The sequence below is a fragment of the Pan paniscus genome, chromosome 1 (genome assembly GCF_029289425.2).
Source record: "Pan paniscus chromosome 1, NHGRI_mPanPan1-v2.0_pri, whole genome shotgun sequence".
Lineage (NCBI taxonomy): Eukaryota > Metazoa > Chordata > Mammalia > Primates > Hominidae > Pan > Pan paniscus.
This window is the reverse complement of record NC_073249.2, coordinates 186423124-186447844: the sequence shown is the minus strand read 5'-3', so window position 1 is coordinate 186447844 and position 24721 is coordinate 186423124. Positions and strand designations below refer to the sequence as shown.

Here is a 24721-nt window from a genome sequence, read left to right as displayed (position 1 = left end):
TAATGTGACTTTTAGGGTGAACTTTTGGACTAACTTAGGTAGTGATAGAACAGAGGACAAAACTACTGAAAATTCCAGATATGTCAATGGTAACTCTGGCTGATTGAGGCTGGGTTCCATTTTTGGGTATGGGTCATACTTCCTTTGTACTTGGGGTCATACTGGTCCAAGTTTTAACTTCTAGCTCAGCAGTTCCAGATTTTATCAGTGTGTCAGGAATAACTGCTAAGCCACCCCGTCAGAGACTGTGTTTTAAACTGGACACTATCTTATTTACCATGAAAGGATCTACAGTTGTCCTTTGGTATCCAGGGGGGATTGGTTCCAGGAACCTTCTGGGGTACTAAAATCCACAGATGCTCAAGTCCCTGATATAAATGTTGTAGTGCTTGCATATAACTTATACACATCCTCCCTTATACTTTAAATCATCTCTAGATTACTTATAATATCTAATACAATGTTAATGCTATGCCAGTAGTTGTTACTCTGTATAATTTAGGGAATAATGAGAAGGAAAAAAGTCTGCACATGTTCTGTACAGATGCAACCATTCATTTTTTACTGAATATTTTCTTTCCTTTTTATTTTTTTTAGAGACGGGGTCTTGCTCTGCCACCCAGGCTGGAGTGCAGTGGTGCGATTATAGCTCACTGTAGCCTCAGACTCCTGGGCTCAAGCTGTCCTCCCACTTAGCCTCCCAAAGTGCTGGGACTACAGGCGTGTGCCACGGGGCCCAGCCATTTTTTCGAATATTTTCAATCTGCAGTTGGTTGAATCCACAGATGCAGAACCCATTTCTAATGGAGGGCTGACTATACCTTTCTGATGACCTAAATATTTGTGTCCACTATTGGGACACTCCTTTCTTAGTGTCAAGGTTTGTGAGAAATTGAGGGCTGTTTGATGGGCAAAGATTTATTTATTTATTTACTGGCTTATCTACAATTGAGACAGGGTCTCACTATGTTTCTCAGGCTAGTTCTAACTCCTGGGCTGAAGCAGTCCTCCCATCTCAGCCTCCCAGAGTGCTGGGATTACAGGTGTGACACACCATACCCGGCAGAGCAAAGAGTTAAGAGTACAAGACATTTGATCATCTTGAGGAGTATTTACTTCAGACTGAAACACCACATGAAATTCTAGAGTCCAACAGAAAGTGTAATAATTTTTTGCTTTTCCCTTCTTCTGCTACATCCTATCTCTGAAATGTTTCACCCCACCCAACCACTGCCTCTGTTCCAACTCCTATATTTTTAAATCTACATTTAAATGTACTTTTTGAAAAAGGTAGCACTTTCATGTAGTTCAAAATCCAAAAGGTCCAAAGGGGAATATGTACGGTATAAAATCATTCTGCTGTCCCTCATCTCTGAGCCACCATTTTCACTCCGTGGAAGTAACAATTGTTGGCAATTTCTTTTCTTTTCTTTTCTTTTTTTTTTGAGACAGAGTTTCGCTCTTGTCGCCCAGGCTGGCGTGCAATGGCAAGATCTTGGTTCACTGCAACCTCTCCCTGCTGGGTTCAAGTGATTCTCCTGCCTCAGCCTCCCGAGTAGCTGGGCGCCCACCACCACACCCAGCTAATTTTTGTATTTTTAGTAGAGATGGGGTTTCACCATGTTGGTCAGGCTGGCCTCGAACTCCTGGCCTCGGGTGATCCACCAACCTCAGCCTCCCAAAGTGCTTGGATTACAGGTGTGAGCCACCACACCTAGCCCATTGTCGGCAATTTCTTACGTGACTTTTAAGAGATAATGTATGCATAGACAAACAATTACATTTAAATATATTCCTTTGCAGTGCTTTTATGCAAATGGTAGCATATTACCCACAGCCCTTGACATCTGTATTTTTCAATCAACAGAACATGGAGAGCATACACTTTCCAATGCACTTGAGGAGTGCTTTGTTCTTTGAAGGTATTTTCTAAGGCTATGACCAAGTTATCTTGACTAAGTAGAAAGATATTCTTAAATGATTTGGAAGACACTGTTGTCTCTCTCTTTTTTTTTTTTTTTTTTTTTGAGGTGGAGTCTTGCTATGTACAGTGGTGCAATCTTGGCTCACTGCAAACTCCCCCTCCCGGGTTCAAGTTCTCCTGCCTCAGCCTCCTGAGTAGCAGGGATTACAGGCACCTGACTAATTTTTATATTTTTAGCAGAGACAAGGTTTCACCATGTTGTCCAGGCTGGTCTGGAACTCCTGACCTCAAGTGATCTGCCCACCTTGGCCTCCCAAAATGCTGGGATTACAGGCATGAGCCACCATGCCCAGCAGACACTGCTCTCTTTGAAGGCATCTTAGAAAGTGTCCTAGGCCCATAGACACATATAAGCCTACAGTTAAGATGGCAGAGAGGCAGAGTAATGGAAGAGTCTGTAGACTTGGTATTGGAACAGCCAGTTAAATTCCTTTACTTTGCTTATTGCAGCTTGGTGACCTGATTCCACATACCACCTAACTTTCTCAGCTTAATTTTCCTAGTTTGAAAAATGAAAGTGCCTTGTAAACTAATGTGTTACACAAATGTCTGCATTATTTACTTTTACCATTGCTGATCATAAATTTTTTAATCTTGATTTTATTAGTTTTACTTTTGACTTTATTCCCTTTTAAGATAGTCTGGTTACTGGAAGCCACAGTTAGAATGACTCACCCAGTAATTCCCTAGTCTTTAAGCCAAAACCATTTCCTATATATGGAGTTCTGGCATTTTTGCAAATGTGCTTTATGGTACCCTTGAGGATGGTCTCTGGATGTTTCCCGATTTCAAACTTGTATGAAAGATTAGACCAGGGAATTTCTTTGTGTAGAAATTTTCTCATAGTTGTCTTAAATTTTAACTCATGTACATTAATCTTTAGCTTTGCTTTACATTTGTTTTCTGTTGATAGCCAAGTCATTGCTTGTTAAATATTCCTTAGAAATGAACTTTCCTATCAATTTTAAATTATTTTAGCTGTATCTGTGGCACTTTTTTTTTTTTCTCTTTTGAGATGGAGTCTCACTCTGTTGCCCAGGCTGGAGTGCAGTGGTGTGGTCTTGGCTCACTGCAACCTCCGCTTCCTGGGTTCAAGCCATTCTCCTGCCTCAGCTTCCCGAGTGGCTGGGATTAGAGACGCCTGCCACCACACCCGGCTAATATTTTGTATTTTTAGTAGAGAGGGGTTTCATCATGTTGGCCAGGCTGGTCTCGAACTCCTGACCTCAGGTGATCGCCCACCTTAGCCTCCCAAAGTGCTGGGATTATAGGTGTGAGCCGCCACACCCAGCCTGTGGTACCTTTTAAAAAGTAAAAAATTCAATGGCGTGAAACAACAGAAGGAGTTCTGCTTCCATTTCTAGTTGTTAAACGCCTTTCTCTAGCCAAGATCACATGTATTTCTGGTTTTTTATAGCTAGTGCACTATAACTCTGACAGTCATGGTTAGATTGATAGTTTTACTGAAAGTGATTTATCAAAATCCCCATTAGATTGTCTTTTAATGTCAGCATATTAAACCTGTTCCCTGAGAGATACTTTCCTATTTGTTCTCCTTGCCCTTTAAATATCATTTGGTGCCAGTGAGATGAAGAATAGAAAATGTAATATCTTTTAGGGGAACTTCGCAAGCCTGAGATCCCCCACTACATATAGTCATTCAGAAAATGTTTCTTAAGCACTTACTACCTACTTTTTCTCAGACATTGTACCGGGACATATAGATTAAAAGAAAGAGTCTTTGGTCTCAAGGATTTTACAGTCTAATGGGGAAGCAGATGTGTACAAATATAAATGATGCAATACAGAAATTATTGTGGCATGGTATACAGGGAGAAATGAAAGCATTGAAGAAGGCAAAGAAGTCTTCCTCGGGAAGTCATGGCTTCAAAGAGAAAAGTAGGCTGTGTCTTAAAGGATAAGCATGACTTTGCCAAGCGAATTTAGGGAACTTTGTATTCTAGGAAGAGGGAACAGAATGTGCAAAGCCTCGAAGGTGCACTGTTTTGTGTGTGTGTGTCTGCGTGTGGGGATTCTTTAGTATATTTTGACTGCATGTTGAGGAGTGATGAGGAGTAGAGTTTGACAGGTAGTCAGGATCCTGTAAGGTTAAAACCTGAGCTCTGTGGTTGACTTGCTTCGTGGCATTGAGATTTTGAATATGCACTATGCTTTAGACTTCCTGTTGTGTAAGAAGCCCATAGTATTGTAGGTCCACCTGCTATTCAGATGGGGTTATAAATATTGCAGGCATGAAACGCTTCCTGATCGCTGAATAGTAAGAAAGGTCTGAGCATGGTGCCCATTAAATTCTCCATTGAAATGTACCTTTGTGGGTACATTAAATTATTTTAGCATAAGTCTAGTGAAGTGCCAGCAGTAGATACTGTGTTATTTCTGGAGCTCTTGATGTTGATTTTTGAGGCTGAACATGCTCTTAGCCTCAAGCAGGTCATATTTGGAATACCTGATGTGTGCTCCTGGTTGCTCAGTGCTTAGGATGCATAAACAGGTAGCTGCAGTCTCATCTCTCAGTATATATACTTTTCAGCAAATCTTTTTTTTCTAGATAAATCGGAAAACTACCTTTTTTCTGCATTTTTCATCTGATGTCATTATGGTATGTAGGTGGCAGCTTTCTTGGGCACAGTTGTCTATATAACTGTTCATCACATGAGTCATTGTCTGTTTCTGTTCTTCTGCCTGAAAATTCCATCTTGGAAATCGTGTCATGCAATCGGTGACTGCGACATTCTACTTGTTATGTACACTGCCACTGGCTTTGTATGTTATGTTGATGGACTCTACCTGTGCTACAGTGAAGGGATAAAGTGACTTATTAAATTGAGTCAGACTCAGTTCCTCCAAATGGTATTTCCTGTAAAAATGATGCCAAGCAAGATTCTGCATAAAACATGCATATGCTTTACACTGTAAGCATACAGTGCCTATCTTTTGTTATTGTGTCTGCTTAAATCCTTACCACAGTTGTACTCCTGTTTGATCAAGTGGCCAGTTTAACTAGATACTAGCTTTGAAGAAGTTCTGTATTGGCCCCTGGAATGTGACAGTTCATACCACATTGAAAAGGTAAGAACCAAGTCTTTGTAGAGTAGAACACCTTAAAGTTAATCCACTTTTACCAAATTCCTCTATTGTTAAAGCAACAGTCCTATATTGGCTAATTTTAAAAATCATAATGTGCCACACTTTACACATCCCTAGAATGTAAGCTAGGGGGCAGGGGCCTATGCCTGTTTTGTTCACTGTAGTGTTCCCAGCACCTAGAACAGTTCTTGGCACAGACCAGGCTCTCAGTAAATATTTGTTTGAATGCATGAATTGATTTTATCATCTGTAAATGTTTTGTTTCATATTAGAAGAGATCTTTTCTAGGTTATCTGAATAATTGTTTTAATTCTTAGGAAAGCTATTAATTTTCTGAAAAATAAGTTTTAAAATATGTTTGGAAGGCCCTATGTCAGTCAAGGACCAGTCAGAGGAACAGAAGCCACTGTTGGTCTTATAAGCAGAGGGAATTTAAAATAGGGAGTAGGTTACAAGGCTGCTAGAAGAGCCAAGAAGCTGAACAGGGGCTGGTGAGGCACCCATTCGATTAGCAATGCCGGGGAACTACTATGCCCGCAAGGAAAATAGTGCACTGGTGTCACCAAGGGCTGGAAGTCCGAGTGGTCTGGTGTGAGCGGAAGCATGGAAAGAGGAGCAGTCTGGTGGCAGCTGGAAGTAGGCCGAGTGAGAGAGCGTATTACCCTGGCTGCTCCCTGCTCCTGCCTCTTATCCTCATCAGTGCCTCCCATTGATGGAACTTATCCCGAAATCAGTTGGCAAAGGGAGCCTGGGAGATGTAGTTCCCTGTGATCAAGCGGAGCAAGGGAGGGATCCCAGCGCAAACAGGCAAAGACACAAAGGCACTGAATTCTCCAAGATGTAATTTCTTTCCCCTTATAGTATTTGAATTATTTTGGACAAGAGAACAGAAGGGTTTTCCGGCAGATACAACCTTGCGTGCTTCTAAAGGATCTTGACTGTTGCTGAAACAATTATTAGTCCCAGGAAGTAATGTAACAACTCAGTCATAGTTTATATACTTAGGGGGTATGACTAGGCAAATTGGCTCCTGTATTGAATATATATTTGACTGTTGGCTGCTGCCAGGAGCAACTTATCGTTTGGTTACTCAGAAAATAAGTTCCCACCCTGTCAATTCTGGGAAGTCTTAGGTATGGTGTATCCACATTGAGTATATCTACAACTGGACAGCTTGAGTTAGTAACACAGAAGCCATACACAGAAAATGTTGAGGATTGCAGCGTTAAAACATGGTACAGCTCACTCTTTTTTTTTTCTTTCGTTTTTTTTGAGACAGAGTCTTGCTCTGTTGCCCAGGCTGGAGTGCTTTGATGCGATCTCAGCTCACTGCCTCCTCTGGCTCCCGGGTTCAAGTGATTCTCATGCCTCAGCCTTCCAAGTAGCTGGGATTATAGGTGTGTACCTCCATGCCCAGCTAATTATTTGTATTTTTAGTAGAGACAGGGTCTCACCACATTGGCCAGGCTGGTCTCAAACTCCTGGCCTCAAGTGAGCTACCTACCCTCCTTGGCCTCCCAAAGTGCTGGGATTGCAGATGTGAGCCACCAAGCCCGGGCCTCAGCTCAGTGTTTTCTTTACAGTTAAGGTAACTGCAGTGTGGCTGTTTTATCTTGTGCTGCATGTCAGTTTAACTATTCTTATTGATTTGTTTGTTTTACCCCACAACTTCAGATAAGTTTGCACTGGGTGAGGGAGGCAAGATCACTGGGTCTGTTTTCTTCTACCCTGACCTGAAAAAAATATTTTGTCTTGTAAGGAATGTTGCTGCTGCTCCATTTAAGGGCAGAGCTTTCCAAGTTGTGGCTACTTGTTTTCTACTTGATTATAAAAGTGTCTAATGAGTTATATGAGACAAGTTCAGCCCTTTCTAGAAGTGCTTTTTTTGTCAATCAGGTCACCTGCATTTGGGCCCTTGCTATATTAATGGAATTGGTGGAACTAGGCCAGCAGAGTTTTCAGTGCAGTGTGAGTATGTTTGCTTTTAGGCTGTTACTTCCCACAGAGGCCACAGATAAAGGACTCTCGTTGTTTGAGTGAAGTTACCAACTGTAACAATTGCATAGGTTTCCTTGTTTCTTTCTTTTCTCCAAAAAACTCATTTCCTCTTGGCAGGTGTTACTATAATTCACAGGTGTAATGAAAATGTAATTTGGGATTTGAAAAAGCATATCAGACTGCTTCCCAGAGTACCGGTTCTTTTCAGCTGGTCCATTTCAACTTAAGAGGTCCATCTATGCATTTTTGAAGCTTCATATTTAATAAATGCAATATTTCACTGCTGTGTTTGACTATTCCGTTTCCCACACTTTCTCCTTCCCTACCCTACTCTTCTGGATCCTGTGTTTCCCCACAGGCTTTGTGAATGCCGGTCCACTGATGGCTGAACTGCAGGTCTCTCCCCAGTGGAAAGCCCCAGAGATGAGCCAGATCTGCCTCAGCTGTGGCCATCCGTCAGCGTAAGGTTGCTCTGGTGGTCGTCTTCAGTTTGTCCAGCTCTTCCCCTTATCCCCCATCCTCCCTCATGTGTGGCTGAAGCTTGCCCTGGAATCCCACCTTTGTAGCATGTCACTGGGTAGTAATAGAATTTTATTATTGTTGCTTTTTTTCATTTTCAATTAATGTTAAGTGATTCTCTGACAAATTTTGTTGACCATAGCCCTCTTTTCCCCTCAGTTCATAGATTTCCTATAGGAATTCTGGTTTGCTTTTAAATACATATAGAATACAGTTTATTTAAGTTCTGGATTTCATAAGCTTACTTGGAAAATACTTTTTTAAAAAAAACATTTCAGGTCAAAGCTTCCAAAAAGAAATTTCTTAATCTGAAACAATGAGAACTGGGTTCCTCAGGCCTCATGTCATTTCCCCTCACCCACAAACCAGATGTGTAATGCTCTCATTTTATGATGTATTGAAACAGTGAAGCAAGTGCGAGAGGGAGAGAGACCTACTCTCAGCTGTAGCTGATAAGCGTGTCCTAGCATGGTGATTTGAGCAAATAGAGCACCTTTTCTTTTCCTTTTCTTCAAATAGCCATGCTGTCTTTTGCAGCAGTTGCTGGTGATGGAATACCATAAATCCCCAGGCCTCTACCACAGAGCTTACATCTTTAGATGTGGGTTTACATGTTAATCCTACAATGTTATTTCACCTCAGTGGTCTGAAGTGCGCACACAGTACATTTTGTTCTTTAACTTCCTCTTTTCTTGTCTAACTGGAAGTCCCCAAATGTGTGGATTTAGAAATGAGTTCTCTAGTGTTTCTAGTTTTGAGTTAAGGAAGTTTTGTCTTAATATTATTTAGGTGGTTGTTTTTGTTCTGTGCCTTCAAAAATAATTTCTTACAGAATTTTCTGTGTGAACTGGTGACATCATATGCTGTAGTGTAAAGCTTGTAGAGAAGGGGGCATTGGTGTATTTTTGTTGTTGTTGACACTTTATCACTCCTTATAACTGACACAAACCCTGAGAAGAGAAACAGGAAGGAAACTCCCTGTTCTTACCATGATGCTTTTGTTCAAAATAGCTGAAAACAGCAGAGCTGACGGAAACCAATTTGAATGTGACAGCTGATTTGAGAAAGAATGAATTAAGAGATTCAGGCTCTTCTGCTATGTTGAAATCATTTTTACTGAAAGATTAGCTGTTTGGAACAGGGATTGACTTTGTCTCTCTGAAAGTAGGCATGAAGAGTTGGGTTAGAGGAACCGTTACAGATGGAGGAGAAACTTGAGGAAAGGTCTTTCCTGTAGTGTGACTACAGTATTAACATTCCCAGATTATATGAAAGAGAAAGGAAGCTTCATTAAATGAAACATTGGAATCAGGAAGACTCCGGCTTGGCTCCCTGAGCATTCTAACTTGTTCTGAGCCTAGTCTCGACAGAAGTAGCCTGACACAAGTGGCTCAGATCAAGGGTCCATATTACGGGCAGAGTAAAAATAGGTCCCAGTTTCATTAGACTTCTCATACATTTAAGGAAAAAAAGATTTGTTGCCATAGGAACAGACCAGTTGTTTTCTGTCTTGTGGGATTTTAGGAGCTGGGGAGATAGGAGGATCCCTGTGCTTATAATCTAAACATCAGTAAATGCTGGGTTTTTTTAAAACAACAACAACTTTATCTTTTATGATTCTGAAACCTATCCACGATAAAAATCATTGGAAAGTATGAAAAATATAATGATGCTGAAGGTATTTTTCATAATTCTTTTTTTTTTTTTTTTTTTGGAGACAAGGTCTCTCGCTCCGTCGCCCAAGCTGGAGTACAGTGGCACGATCTCAGCTCACTGCAGCCTCTATCAGGCTTAAGCAGTTCTTCTGTCTCAGCCTTCATAGTAGCTGGGACTACAGGTGCACACCACCACGTCCAGCTAATTTTTGTATTTTTAGTACAGACAGGGTTTTGCCATGTTGCCCAGGCTAGTCTCGAACTCCTGAGCTCACATCATCTGCCTGCCTCGGCCTGCCGGAGTGCCAGGATTACAGGCATCAACCACCATGCCCAGCCTTATTTTTCATAATTCTTATCACCCATTTACTTGAGCTTATACCATAATGATTTTATATCATTCTTTTTTGCTTAACATTTATTATAAGCTTATTTCATGACATTAAAAACGTGTAAATACCTTTATTGTATCCCAGCATTGGAATATGTCGTTATTATCTCTTGCCCAATTGTTAATATTTGAGTTTTCAATTTTTTAACAATACAAATAAGGAAGTATAAATTTTTGTGTTGTTGTTAGAGTGATGGGTTATTTATGTGTTCAGATTTGAGTAGTCAAGTGGGCCCTCTAATTTAAAAAGTTACCAAGGGGATTCTCTGGGTTGAGCCCACGTAGAGATGGCTTTGCTATGGGCATTATCATTCTGAACTGCTTCATTGCAGTAGATGTCTGCTGAGGCAAGGAATGGGGAATTCGGGAGAACCCTGGTTTCCCCATAAGGGACCTAAGGAACATAAGGGACATAAGGAACAGCTTTATGGGTCATACCACAGCAAGATGGGCCGGCACTTTCACATTGAGAGGTGACAGCGTGCTGGCAGCCCTCACAGCCCTCGCTCGCTCTCGGCGCCTCCTTGGCCTTGGCACCCACTCTGGCCGTACTTGAGGAGCCCTTCAGCCCACTGCTGCACTGTGGGAGCCCCTTCCTGGGCTGGCCGAGGCCGGAGCTGGCTCCCTCAGCTTGCAGGGAGGTGTGGAGGGAGCCAGCTCCGGGAACCGGGGCTGTGCGCCGCACTTGTGGGCCAGCTGGAGTTCCGGGTGGGCGTGGGCTTGGTGGGCCCCGCACTTGGAGCAGCCGGCCAGCCCTGCCGGCCCCGGGCAATGAGGAGCTTAGCACCTGGGCCAGCGGCTGCGGAGGGTGTGCTGGGTCCCCCAGCAGTGCTGGCCCACCGGCGCTGCGCTGGATTTCTCACCGGGCCTTAGCTGCCTTCCCGCGAGGCAGGGCTCGGGACCTGCAGCCCACCACGCCTGAGCCTCCCCCCACCTCTGTGGGCTCCTGTGCAGCCTGAGCCTCCCCGACGAGACCGCCCCCTGCTCCACGGCACCCGGTTCCATCAACCACCCAAGGGCTGAGGTGTGTGGGCGCACAGCGCGGGACTGGCGGGCAGCTCCACCTGCAGCCCCAGTGCGAGATCCACTGGATGAAGCCAGCTGGGCTCCTGAGTCTGGTGGGGCCTTGGAGAACCTTTATGTCTAGGTCAGGGATTGTAAATACACCAGTCGGCACTCTGTATCTAGCTCAAGGTTTGTAAACACACCAATCAGCACCCTGTGTCTAGCTCAGGGTTTGTGAATGCACCAATCCACACTCTAGCTACTCTGGTGGGGCCTTGGAGAAACTTTATGTCTAGCTCAGGGATTGTAAATACACCAATGGGCACTCTGTATCTAGCTCAAGGTTTGTAAACACACCAATCAGCACCGTGTGTCTAGCTCAGGGTTTGTGAATGCACCAATCCACACTCTGTATCTAGCTACTCTGGTGGGGACTTGGAGAACCTTTGTGTGGACACTCTGTATCTAGCTACTCTGGTGGGGATTTGGAGAACCTTTGTGTCCACACTCTGTATCTAGCTAATCTGGTGGGGATGTGGAGAACCTTTGTGTCTAGCTCAGGGATTGTAAACGCACCAATCAGCGCCCTGTCAAAACAGACCGCTCCGCTCTACCAATCAGCAGGATGTGATTGGGTGGGGCCAGATAAGAGAATAAAAGCAGGCTGCCCGAGCCAGCAGTGGCAGCCTGTTTGGGTCCCCTTCCACAGTGTGGAAACTTTGTTCTTTTGCTCTTTGCAATAAATCTTACTGCTACTCACTCTTTGGGTCCACACTGCCTTTATGAGCTGCAACACTCACCGCGAAGGTCTGCAGCTTCACTCCTGAAGCCAGCGAGACCACGAACCCACCGGGAGGAACGAACAATTCCAGACGCGCTGCCTTAAGAGCTTTAACACTCACCGCGAAGGTCCACAGCTTCACTCCTGAGCCAGCGAGACCTCGAACCCCACCAGAAGGAAGAAACTCCGAACACATCCGAACATCAGAAGGAACAAACTCCGGACACGCCGCCTTTAAGAACTGTAACACTCACTGCGAGGGTCCACGGCTTCATTCTTGAAGTCAGTGAAACCAAGAACCCACCAATTCCGGACACAACATTATATACCTGATGTGCGGAAATACCCTTGCGCCATTGACTAGCATCTTATGTTCATACGGTCCTCATTCACTTAAACTTAGTCCTCTAAGAAGGTGGATTAGAGGTCCTACATTAGTAGAAAGGAGGTAACAGCTACTGCATTATTATTTTTTTTTGAAGAAGGGCCCTCAGACTGGAGATGAGGACAGGGACTGTGTTTTCATGTCTATCTGCATACTTAATGCACGGTGTCTGGCACATAGTGTCTATGTCCCTATTATGAGCAGCATTATTCTGTTAATGTGTGTTCAGGTCATATGCTTTGTTTTGTTTTTTGATAGTCTCCCTCATACTGTTAGCCCAGATAGCTGAAGATCTGTGACACCAGGAAGCTGAGCAGGTGAATCTCATGGTTGCTTTGTGGTAATTGCTTCTTTGTGCCATTTCATTTCTGTGCTTCTGCCACCTGTGCTGCTTTGGAAGCTGGAGCTAGACATGAAGCGAATCCTCTGCCCTCTCAGTAGGAGGTTTTGGTGTGACACATCATCTTGGGGAAAAATGTAGCATGAAGTGTGAAACAGGAGGCTGAAATAGCAGTCCTTTAGCCCTTTTGTGGGATGGGAGTAAATATTTAGACGTGGTTCTCAGGTGCTGTCGAATTTAATAACCTTGCAGCAGTTTTAGAAACTCCTTGTGCCCACTGGAACAGGTTCGTTTAAAGAATCTTACTTGGGCTCTTTTGAAATTGTGATGCCCCCACCTCCACCCACTCCCCTCCCCCACCCACCCCCAGACCTGCCCTGGGTTCATCTGCCTAATGTTCCCTTTGCAGGATCTTTGTACTCACATGGCTGGTATCTTTGCCCCACCCCCTTGTGCCATATATTTTGACCTCATTGTGTTCTATTCTGAAACGCCTGGGTTTTGAAACATCGTGGTGAATGTTTTCTTTTTCAAAGGGCAAATCTCCATCTTTTGCTCTCCTCCCTTAAGCCAGGGCTGTTTTGATGACTGATATTCTGCACACCACCGGACTAACCAACCATCTGTACTTTGATCCCAGAATTCATTTTGATTCTGCTGTTTGTTTAGAACTGAAAGCTTTCTAGCTTGTTTGGATGTGGTTGTGATTCAGTGAAACTGGCACTGATTTTCCATCTGTTTGCCATTGGTTGGGACTTCTCCAATGTGTTAGGAAAGCTGCTGTGCTGAGTTGCGAAGAGAAATTCACATGTCCATGGTCTTGCACAAGGGCTCATTTGCTCACTTAGAAGGTTTTATGTAGAGCCTCTGCCTGGGTGAAAGACATGAGCTTCCCTGGAAACAATTGAAAAACATCTTCTGCCTGGCCACTCAGTCTTGAGCTCTAGTAGGTTACACTGTTTTTCCCTTCTGGGCTTCTTTTTGAGGAAGGGGAGTGTGGATGGGAAGAAATCTTCACAATCAGTCTCAGATTCCCAGCAGCAGAGAGTGAATTGTATGTTGTAATAATAAAAAAAAGAACACCTAAAGAACAAGATATCAATTTAGTGACCATTATTGAGCATTTACTATGTATAACACACATTTGGGTGTGTAAAGGTGATTCTAATTTCAGTCCAGCTGATCCTTTCTTCTGTAAACTTGGGCAAATGACTTGACCTCTCTAGGCCTTAGTTTCTCCAACTGTGCTTAGACTAGATCATTCCTAAGGTTTGTTACAATTTTAGAATTTTGTACTCTAAACGTGTATCTGTTTGTTACAGAACAAGAGAGGCTTTTCCACAAAATTGACATATTCTTATGTCTCACTTCAAACTAAATGGCTTAAAAATGGTTCCTCTAGAGCAGGATTTCTCAACCTCAGACTATTGACATTTTGGGTGATTCCTTGTTGTGGGCACTGTCCAGGGCATTTTAGAATGTTTAGGAGCCAGCATTCCTGTCCTCTGCCCACTAGATGCCAGTAGCTCTTCCCTACCCCTCTGCCCGTTGTGACAACCAAAAATGTCTCTAGACATCAGCATTGCCCCTTGAGGGGAAATTGTTTCTGTTGGGAGCCATTGGTCTAGAGGAACAAAGATGGGACTATTTGAATATGGGCTGTTTTTAATATCAGTTTTCATGTTGTTCCACTATTGCTTATTACCTGTTTAATCAGTAAGCATGCATTAAGTGTATACTATACACAGATGAATGCCGACGCTTAATTATGAGGGACTTTAATGACCATGTCAAGTTTTCAAATGTTGAGTCCACCTGGCCAACTTTGAAATGATTGCCCAGCTGTTAGCGCAGCAGTCCCTACATGCCTACACCCACCAGCCTGCTATTAGCCTTGGTCAGGGTAATGATTGAAATGTATGAAAGCATTCACTCGCAAAGGCTATCAGATAGCAACCTAGGAAGGCCCTGGGATTGTGAGTTATGGATCGGGACTGGGTCTTGTGCATCCAGAATCTAGTAATATGATAGTTATCCCTTCAGCTTCCTAGGGGAAAAAAATTCCTCGTCAATGTGGTGGGGTGAGGAATCTATCCTAGGGATGGAGGATGAAGAGCAATCTCATTGGACAATGACCATATCACCCTTTTTAGTAGCTTCTTCTAAACATAGGCCCTTTCCCTCCCGCAGTGAGCAGGCTCACTTTGCAGCTTTAGTTTTTTGTTTTGTTTTGTTTTTGTTTTTAAATATATGAGTAGATACTGGTTGTTGCAAAGAGGAAGTTAACCTGAAGTAACCTAAAAATGTAAAGAACTGAATGTCCCCAGGAGATGAAGACAGTAACTTGAGAACCAAGTTTGCATATATTACCTGAAGTGAGGTCACTAGGAAATTGGTTTAATTATAGTATCAAGTTTTGAAATATCAGGTCCACCTGGCTGACTTTGAAATGATTTGCCCAGCTATTAGCTCAGCAGTCCCTCCCTGCACACCAACTCCACCCAGCCTATTGTTAGCCATTGAAGTGGTGATTGAAATGCATTAGATTGCCCAAGAAATCTAATCTTTGGACTTGCTACATTTGCTATAAAATATCAGTTTAGGTTTAATAACTTTGAATTTGCTCCCAGTACCCCCAGATTTTCTCATCTGTTTTAAATTCACATTCTGCACTTGGTCGGGTGCAGAATGGTGCTTCTCGCTGATTGGGGTAGAGTGTGTTCTGTGAGCATCTTTGCTGGGATGCTCTGGGATTCCAAAGCCATGATTCAGACACTTAAGCCTGTGTCAGTCCCTATCCTTAGGTCCTGGCAGGCTCCGTGTTCCATTCCAGCTGAGCCTTTGCTGGAGTAATTACCCACATGGAGTCTTCAAGCCAAACAATTGTTTGTACTGAGATAGTCTCACTGTTTGGCTCCTAATGAAATAATCTCTTTCCTGCCCTCAATGAAAGCAGCTATTTTTTGTGTCCTCCCTCCCCTATTCAGAGAAGCCATGTCTCATCCACCACTCTTCCAGCTTATTCATAAATGCTTTAAGCAGGGTCTTTGTGTAAAGGAAATTGGCTGGAGCTGAAATATCATAGGCTAACCAGGAGACAAGGAGCATTAAGGACACCCTTTTCCTTGACTTTCTATTTAGGGTATTTAAATTACCTTTGTGTGATTTTCTGTAATAAGTGATCTAAAACTTAAATCCACATAAGCAAAATAGTCATACTAGGTTTTTAAAAAGTATACTAAATTAGGCCGGGCTCAGTGGCTCATGCCTGTAATTGCAGAACGTTGGGAGGCCGAGGCAGGTGCATCACTAGGTCAGGAGATCGAGACCATCCTGACTAACATGGTGAAACCCCGCTGTCTCTACTAAAGACACAAAAAATTAGCCAGGCGTGGTGGCATGCACCTGTAGTCCCAGGTACTCGGGAAGCTGAGGCAGGAGAATAGCTTGAACCCGGGAGGCGGAGGTTGCAGTGAGCCAAGATCACACCACTGCACTCCAGCCTGGGTGACAGAGCGTGAATCCATCTCAAAAAAAAAAAAAAGTATACTAAATTAGTATAATTTTATTGTTGTTGTTACCTAAAGGAGCTCTCAAAAATAAAAGCTGGCCAGGCGTGGTAGCACATGCCTGTAGTCCCAGCTACTCAAGAAGCTGAGGTGGGAGGATTGCTTGAGCATAGGAGATTGAGGCTGCACTGCACTCTAGCTTGGGCAACAAAGCAACAAACCCTATCTTAGAAGAACAAACAAAAAACCCAACAACAGAACAACCACAAATGAGTGAGTGCAGCAGGAGAGGCAGCAGAGCGCTGTGGGAGTTGGAATAGGAAGGAGAAAAGGCTTCATGGGGAAAGTGGGCAGAGCAAGATTTGCACAAAAAGATGTTTTGCAAATAGAGGAAATAGGCCCTGTAAAGCTATTTGTGAGAGACTGTAAGTTGATCAACAAAGTGTAAGTAGTTCTTCTAACTTTTTTTTTTTTTTTTTTTTGTGACAGAGTCTTGCTCTGTCGCCCAGGCTGGAGTACAGTGGCTCGATCTTGGCTCACTGCAACCTCCACCTCCCAGGTTCAAGCGATTCCCCTGCCTCAGCCTCCCGAATAGTTAGTATTACAGGCGTGAGCCACAATGCCTGGCTAATTTTTGTATTTTTAGTAGAGATGGGGTTTCAGCATGTTGGCCAGGCTGGTCTTGAACCCCTGACCTCAGGTGATCCACCGGCCTTAGCATCCCAAAGTGCTGGGATTAAGGCGTGAGGCACCGCGCCCGGCCACTTCTAACCTTTTTAAGGAGTATTTGCGTGAACAGAATCAATGAGTTTCTTCAAATTAACTTCTGACAATAATCTAAATGGTCTCCATTTTCTGATTCACCCTTTTTTCCAATTCCAAGTTGCCATTATCTATGTAATTGGCTCTAAAGAGAGCAAGGAAATCTATCTTCTCCAGGAGTTTCAGTCATAGATTTTTAGCTGGCTCTCTTTATCATTTGCAACTGAGTTCATTCATATGCTTGTTTTCAAGAATTTTTTCCTTTAGTTCCAGAACTCTTTGCTTCCATCCTGTGGTTTCTTGGGAGGACAGTTCTAAGCTTTCTTAAGATAAGTGTTTCAATCACACCATCTACCATTTCCCTCAGAAGTTGTTCTCCTCTTATGCGGTGTGTTTAGGTGTTTGGGGCGCCAATCACTAGGGATTGGAAGGATTTTGATGAATCTTCAAGTAACCATGTCTTGAAGGTTAGCCATCATCAGTTCACTCCATGAAATGAAAACTTACAGGGATCCACTTTTGCTCTTTTTTGAAGAAGTCTATTGTCCTCAAAGGAAGAGGTGGACCTGTTCAGATTTTTAAGTTTTATCTTATTCAGTGTTTGTAGCATCAAGGGACTGGCCTCTAACGGAAGCAACTGGGGGCTTCATTGGCTTATGCAATCAGTCTCATCTCACTGACTTTACAAGGTTCTTCAATACTGGCAGAAAATCTCTTGGCTAGCTCTTTCTCCCTCCTTAAAATATGTTGGCTCTTTAGTATAAAAACAATCATAGCAGCACATACCAGAATCTCCTAGGGAAACCCCCAAAGACTTGGGCCTTGTCTCAGCTCTCAGACATTACCACCAAGAGCACTGCATAGCTTTCCCAGGACCAACTGGAAAGAATTCTTTTTTACGACGATATAATTGACAATGAAAATTGTATATGTTTACAGTATACAATGTGGTGTTTTGATATATGTGTACATTGATTTTTGTGGCAGTCAGGAGGTCCTCTAGTTGGAACAGAGACTCACCACACCCAAGAGTCCCTCTGTCTGTATCCCATCCCCAAATCAGAAAAAGGCCTGTGCGTCTCTGTGGGTAGTATTCACTCTCTCAGATTCCTCTGTGAATCAGGAACATGACAAGTGGCATCTATATACACAGTTTTAAGAGGAAGTGATGTCACTCTTGGTGTATAGAAGTGAGAAGAGGAGTAATGAGAATTAAAGACCCAGATCACAGGAGAATTTAAGCCATACTTAGAAGTTTGGAGTTCAGTTGATGGTGGGGGGTCCAGTGACATAGCTTTGAATGGGGTGATGACATTATCAGGACATATGTTGGCAGAATGTCCTTTTCAAAGCCAACAAAGTCCAAACTAGGATCTCATTCTTTCCCTCCTGAAGTCACCTGGGGAATTGAATTGATAATAATGATACAGGATGACTGATTGATAGTTCTTTATTCCCAGAAACATCACCTAAGTATACACTAGTTACCTTCCACTCCTGGGAGAGACAACAAGGAAGAGTCACAGTAAGTCCCTACCTGTTAATAATAAACCAATGGCCAGGCCTAGTGGCTCATGCCTGTAATCCCAGTACTTTGGGAGGCCAAGGTGGGAAGATCACTTGAGCCCAAGAGTTCAAAACCAGCCTGGGCAACATAGCAAGACCTCACCTGTACAAAATAATAATAATAATAATAATAATAAAACAGGGCAGTAAGATTAATGTGGAGCCAAATTTACTAAAAGTTAATTGCCTTCAACCTTTCCAGAGTAGTTTAATGAATTTTTGAGATACAGTTACTATCTTTTAGAAGAAATATGTTTGAGATAATCTGGTTAAGGTATATTGACTTGTCTAAAGTCACACAGGAAATTAGTGCTGTAATTTAGATAATTCGTATCTTTAGCTGTGTAGATAAGAAGGGCCAGTTAAATAACATGAGAAAGATGAAGAATGCCTCCTTCCTTTCTCCTAGTAGACCTCAGTCTGCTTTCCTATTGATTTCTTTGTGTTACAGGCTTTAATGTTTTTTGAGAAAAGCCATTTTAAGTTAACTGCTGAATTAGTTTTAGACATAGATTGACTAATCATTTCATTAGTGAGTACTTAGCAGTGTTCTACCTCCCTTAACCTCCTTTTTCCGGTTACCTGGTAGGAAGATAATGTTGCTTTGCTTCATCTCCATTGATAATCACAGCAGTCTGTCTAATTGCTATGTCTGTTCTATCATTGAGCTCCTGGATTAAATTGGTTCAGCGGGCTTGTATTTTGGTTGAGTATGTAAGTGGCTGCTTTCTTCTGCTAGAATCTCCAAACCTCCGTCTTTATCTTTCATACTTTGATATATTATATAAGCAGCACCAGGATATCAAAATGGTAGGAAGACAGATTAATGGGACTCCGTATAAGGAAGGCCTCTCTAATAGTGGGTGCCGTCTAATAGACAAACCAACTACCTTTTGAAATGGTACATAACTGACTCAGCATTGGACAAGCCAGGTGATCACCCCTAGAAGGAGGGTGCATTCAGTGGGAGGCTGGACCTAAGAGGATTTCTAAAGTCTTTTCCACCTCTGATTTTCTAATTTTAAATTTCTTGGTGTAGGATTTACCTTTATTCTCTAACCAGTCTCAGACATGTTTTAATTTTCTTTGTCTCAGACATTTTTAAGCTTAACTTATGCTCTTTTTTCAACAGTACAAATGTGGACAGTGTTTCTTTTTGACAAACGGAAACAACATTCTTGCAAGATGGCCCAGATGGAAAGGGACTTGTCTTGCAAGTGTTCTGAAAGCAGAGGTTGATTGCATAAGCCTTTATTTTGGTCTCATGGTTCCTTAAAATGTTTGTACTTACAGAAGTTCAAAGTTACTGTTTATCGTTATTTTGGAATAAGGAACTTGATGAACTCTCTTTTGTGTAAATGAAAACATAGAGGTAAACATACCTCTCAGCAGCCCCACATAATTTTTCCAAGATCCCACTGGTGTTTCTGTGTATTCTTCCTTTTCAGTGAATCAGAGAATGGAGGGATATAATGAGTGGAACTGAGGTAACTGGCACTAGATTTGTTCTTAAAACAAATACTGCTGCTTTTTTTACTTTGACTTCCAAATTTTGGGTCAGAGTTAATGACAAGCTATGTCACGTAGAATTAATCTCTTATAAAATCTGAGTTTGTTGATTTAGGTTTTTCCTTATGTGTATGTTGCATTTAACCAGTTTTCAGTGCTGTAGGCTCCATGAACCAAATTTGATTCCGTGTTTTAGGTTCCTCAAGACCTAACATCTTCATAGATTGTTTGTTTCATTTTACGTTTTCAGAACCATTGAACGGTAAGCAGGAAGGGACCTAAAAATTACTGCAAATCATCTACTGTAGTAGTAGGACTGTAGTAGTAGAAAGAACTGTAGGGCTCATTGTTCACCCAATTCACCACATGGGGATCATTTCTCTACCATCCCTGAGAACTGATTACCAAACCTCTGTTTGAACACTGCACTAACTGAGATTTTACAATTTCTGGATATGCTGCATTGGTTTTTACACAACCTTAATTGTTAGAAAATTTTTCCCTAGAGTGTGCTAAAATCAACTTCTACTCCTTGGTGCCAGTTCTGCTTTTGAAGCCTTTCCAAAGTAACCTAATCCGTTTTCTGTGTTACAGCTATCCTTTAAGGCATTTGAAAACTTCTCCCTTCATTTTGCAAAACAGGAAAAATATATACATTTATGTTGCTTATTGACGAATTCATTTAACACACATTTATTGTGTACCATCTTCTGTTTGCTAGCATTGTGTCAAATGTTTGCGATAAATGATGAAGAAACATGGTCATTGCCTTCCAGAGCTCATAGTCTATTTAGGACAAGAGAGACCTGTAAGCAACTCGAACAAGATATTAAGTATTAGAAGAACAAAGCATACCCTGGGCTATTAGCAATAGAGAAAGTTAGGGTTTATTCCATTGGAGGGCGTCACAGATGAACTGGATTTTTAAGTTTGTCAAGCAGGGAATGAGGGAGAAAGCCATTCCAGGTAGAAAGAATGGTGTAGTCAAAGAGATTTGAGTGTGCTGCATATTTCACAATTATGACTTCCTCAGCATGTGTAAAGTACAAGGCTCTCAACAGACTTTATATATTATGTTAAGGAGTTTCAACTTACCCTGCAGCCAGTAAGGAGCCCTGGATGCTTACGTTGTTTTGTTTTTACGATATCTGTACTGGTTTTTCCCATTGCAAAATTAATAGAAAGCTCATTGCAAACAATTCAGAGAGGATATATAGAGAAGAAAATAGATGTTTCATTATCCCATTATCCCGATATAGTAATAATTTACATATAGTCTTCTAGATTTTTTTTCTGTGCATACTCGTACATTTATTTATTTATTTATTTTTTGACAAGGTCTCACTCTGTTCCCTAGGATGGAGTGCCATGGTGCAATCATAGCTCATTGCAGCCTTGAATCCTTGGGCTCAAGCAGTACTCCCACCTCAGCCTCCCAAGTAGCTAGGACTACAGAGGCATACCACCACACCCAGCTCATTTATTCATATTATAAACAAAAATGGAATTGTTTCATGTGTACTCTTTTAATACTGGATTTTTAAAATTACTATATCATGGAGATACTTTTATATGAAATAGAGGCTCCAAAATTTTTCCCCGTTAAATGGTGATACCATAATTCCTTAATGTAACCTATTGATGTTTCTAATTTTCATAAAGATGTAATAATGAACATTCTTAACGTATTTCTTTGTGTACTTGACCTGTTTTTTCCCTGATGAATTCTTACAAGTGGGGTCAAAGGATTTACTTAGTTCTTTTGTTTTTTTGAGATAGGGTGTCAATATGTTGCCCAGGCTGGCTTCAAACTCCTGGGCTCAAGTGATCCTCCAACCTCAGCCTCCTGAATAGCTGGGACTACAGACATGTGCCACCGCACCTAGCATACTTAGTTTTAATTAATCTTTAAGCAAATGTTGCTTCCCTGCTATGTTCAAGGAACTATGCTATGCCGTGAGTATATGATAGTGAATGTTACAGTTCTGGTGTCAGCTCTTGTGGCACACATAGTTAAGCAGGAAAGACATCTTAAACAATCAAATAATTAGATAGTAACAAAATGTGGTATGATTTAGAAAAAGTAAAGGGTGGCCAGGCACAGTGGTTCACTCCTGTAATCTCAGTGCTTTGGGAGGCCGAAGTAGGAAAATCACTTGAGGCCAGGAGTTCAAGACCAGCCTGAGCAACATAGTGAGACCCTGTCTCTTTTTTATTTCATTGATTTATTTTTATTTTTATTTTTTTCAGACAGAGCCTTGCTCTGTTGCCCAGGCTGGAGTGCAGTGGTGGGATCTCGGCCCACTGCAACCTCTGCCTCCTGGCCTCATGTGATTCTCCTGCCTTAGCCTCCCAAGGAGCTGGGACTACAGGCACGTGCCACTACGTGTGGCTATTTTTTTTTTGTATTTTTAGTAGAGATGGGGTTTCACCATGTTGGCCAGGCTTGTCTCAAACTCCTGACCTCAGGTCATCTGCCCACCTCTGCCTCCCAAAGTGTTGGGATTACAGGCGTGAACCACCGTGCCTGGCCCATTTCTTTTTTTTTTTCTTTTCTTTCTTTCTTTTTTTTTTTTCCTGACTCTTAACACCACTCAATGACCCATCTTTACAAAAATAAAAAATTCAGCTGAGCGTGGTGGTTCATGCATCTAGTCCCAGCTACTTGGGAGACTGAGGTGGGAGGATTGCCTGAGCCTGACAGCCCAAGGCTGCTGTGAGCTATGATCGCACTACTGCATTCCAGCCTGGGTGAGAGAGTAAGACCCTGTCTCAAAAAAAAAAAAAAAAAAAAGAAAAGAAAAGAAAGAGTGAAAAAAAGAGTAAAGGGTAAATGAAAGTTCATAACCTTTAAAAAAAAGTCCTTATCTTTTAGAGATATATGCTGAAGTATATACAGATGAAATGGTATGATATTTAGGATTTGCTTCAGAATAATCCAAGGTTGGAGTTGAGGGGCAGTGGGTGGGAGTATAGCTGAAACAAAATTGGCTAGGAGTTGATAATTGCTGAAGCTCATGGTTAATTATGCTCTGCTTTCGTTTGTTTGAAATTTTCTGTAAGGTAAAAACCAAAAGAAAGGGTAGAAGAGACGTTACAGTCGGGTTTAGACTGGGGAGCCAAGGAAAGACTCCTTTGAGGAAGAAACGTTTCAGCTGAGACCCTTGTGATGTATAGGAGGAGTTGGCCAGGCTGCAAGTGGCATTTGGCAGTTAGGGAAAGAGTTTTTTTAGGCAGCAGGAGCAGCATGTACAAAGGCCAGCAAGCCCTGAGGAAGGAACATGTTGGTCCCTTGAGGAAATGAAAGAAGGCTGCTATCATAGGAATTGAGAGGCTGCGGAAGGAGGCATGGGCTAGACCTTTAAGACCTTGGAAACTATGTTAAGGATTTTGTTATTTAATCCAATAGTAATAGAAGAATTTTAAGCAGCACAATGTGGCTTTGCTTCTTTAAGAGCTCAAGTTGGCTGTTTGGTGGAGAATGGTTTTGGTTTGGGCTCAAGGGAGAAGAGAATGTAAAAGTGGAGAGAGAGCTATTAGGAGGTTATTGCAGTGGTCCAAAAGAGTCTGATGGCTTTAGATTACAGAAATAGTGATACAGATGGAGAGAAGAGATAATGATTTGACAGATATTTTTGTCTTGGTGATGTGGGGGCTGAAGGAGAGAGGTTTCATGATGCATAATTTTCTGACTGACGCAATGGAATGGATGGAGGTGTAGTTGACTAAGATGAAGAAAAAAGGAAGAGATTTTGTAGCAAGAGATTGAGAGCTTAGTTTGGAATATGCTATTCAGAAAATGTGCACCAATTTACATATTTACCTTTGTGTATGAGACTACATGGAAGGTTTATATTTAGAGGTGTGATCTGTACAGATTTGTGTTTTAGAAAGATTATTCTGGTGGGATTCTGGAGACTAATTGCTTGTTAGTCTGTGAGCTTTTTGAATTGAGGAATCTCATCCTTATTTTCTCTGCCTTTGTATCCCCAGTACTTAGCAGGCAAATTGCTTGGCACATAGGTGCACAATAAATAATGTTAAGAGAACCAATGCTGGTTGGGCGCGGTGGCTCACACCTGTAATCCCAGCACTCTGGGAGGCCGAGAAGGGCGGATCACTAGGTCAGGAGATCGAGACCATCCTGGCTACCACGGTGAAACCCCGTCTCTACTAAAAATACAAAAACAAAATTAGCCGGGCGTGATCGCGGGCGCCTGTAGTCTCAGCTACTCGGGAGGCTGAGGCAGGAGAATGGCGTGAACCCGGGAGGCGGAACTTGCAGTGAGCCGAGATCGCGCCACTGCACTCCAGCCTGGGTGACAGAGCGAGACTCCGTCTCAAAACAAACAAACACACACAAAAAAGAACGAATGCTTATAGGTGAGACATGAGGTCTAGGTAGAAATGGATAGATTCTGGAAAAGTTTCCAAGATAGATTCCACAGGATTTGGATGGAAGATGGGAAAGTTCTCTCCCTTCGCGTAGCCTGCCCGTTGAACTTTTTGAGAGGTCCGTTATGCCAGCAGGTCTAAATATAGGTAGCCATCAATTTATCAATGTTTTTTCCTCCTCAATATTTATTTGTTTGGAACTCCATAGTTTAGAACTCAGTGATGTAATTATTATAATATTAGTAGTAGCTTGAAGTCCTCCATCACGCTAGTTCCCCTTTTCTGTCTGCTGAGTTGTCAATCCCAGAGCCCCTCTAATCCTGGCAGCTTTGGTGGTGGGGGAAGTTTCAGCAGCAAGAGGAATTTGCAGCAGTAGTTACTCGGTATGTAGAAGCTGTCCAGATGTTGAATATAAGTTGGATATTACATATATGCTTTTCATTTTACAAATGGAGACATAAGCCCTAGAGAAACTTGTCAAAATACATGCAACAGGTCCATGTAAACCCAGATTTTTCCGATACTGAACTGGTACTTAGGACAGTTGATTTCTTGACTGATCAACCAAATCCATCTCCATCTACTTTTTTCATTTTCCCTGATCCCTTATTGCAGAGTGATTCTGTGTTAGTTTTAGTATTGCTTGATGCTGCCCGTGCCTGCTCTTAGGCTCCTGTTGAATATGTGCACTTATGTGTGACCTTGTTCTTGTGTTGTGCCGATCAGTACCAGTTTACATCACTTGTCTATCCTCTTTGCTTTCAAAATTGTTTGGCATATTGCCTCTCAGCATCTCTTTTCATTTTAAATTTCA

At 42.2% G+C, this 24721-nt stretch overlaps 1 protein-coding gene across 4 annotated transcripts in view; it reads left to right on the top strand.

Annotated features, from left to right (window-relative positions):
• The window catches only part of SMAP2 (small ArfGAP2), a 49772-nt gene that overhangs the window by 3861 nt on the left and 21190 nt on the right, over positions 1–24721 (top strand). Inside the window, exon 2 of one of the 4 annotated variants that reach the window (XM_057299268.2) lies at positions 7449–7556. The exons of 1 other annotated variant lie outside the window; for it this stretch is intronic. Coding sequence is in view for 2 of the 3 variants with exons in the window: in XM_034962243.3 (XP_034818134.1) it covers positions 16013–16100 (88 nt within the window). In the remaining variant the exon portion in view is untranslated. Of the gene's footprint in view, positions 1–7448; positions 7557–7648; positions 7668–15997; positions 16101–24721 lie in introns of those variants that run through there. 2 more of the 4 variants (XM_057299267.2, XM_034962243.3) reach the window with 2 other exon arrangements.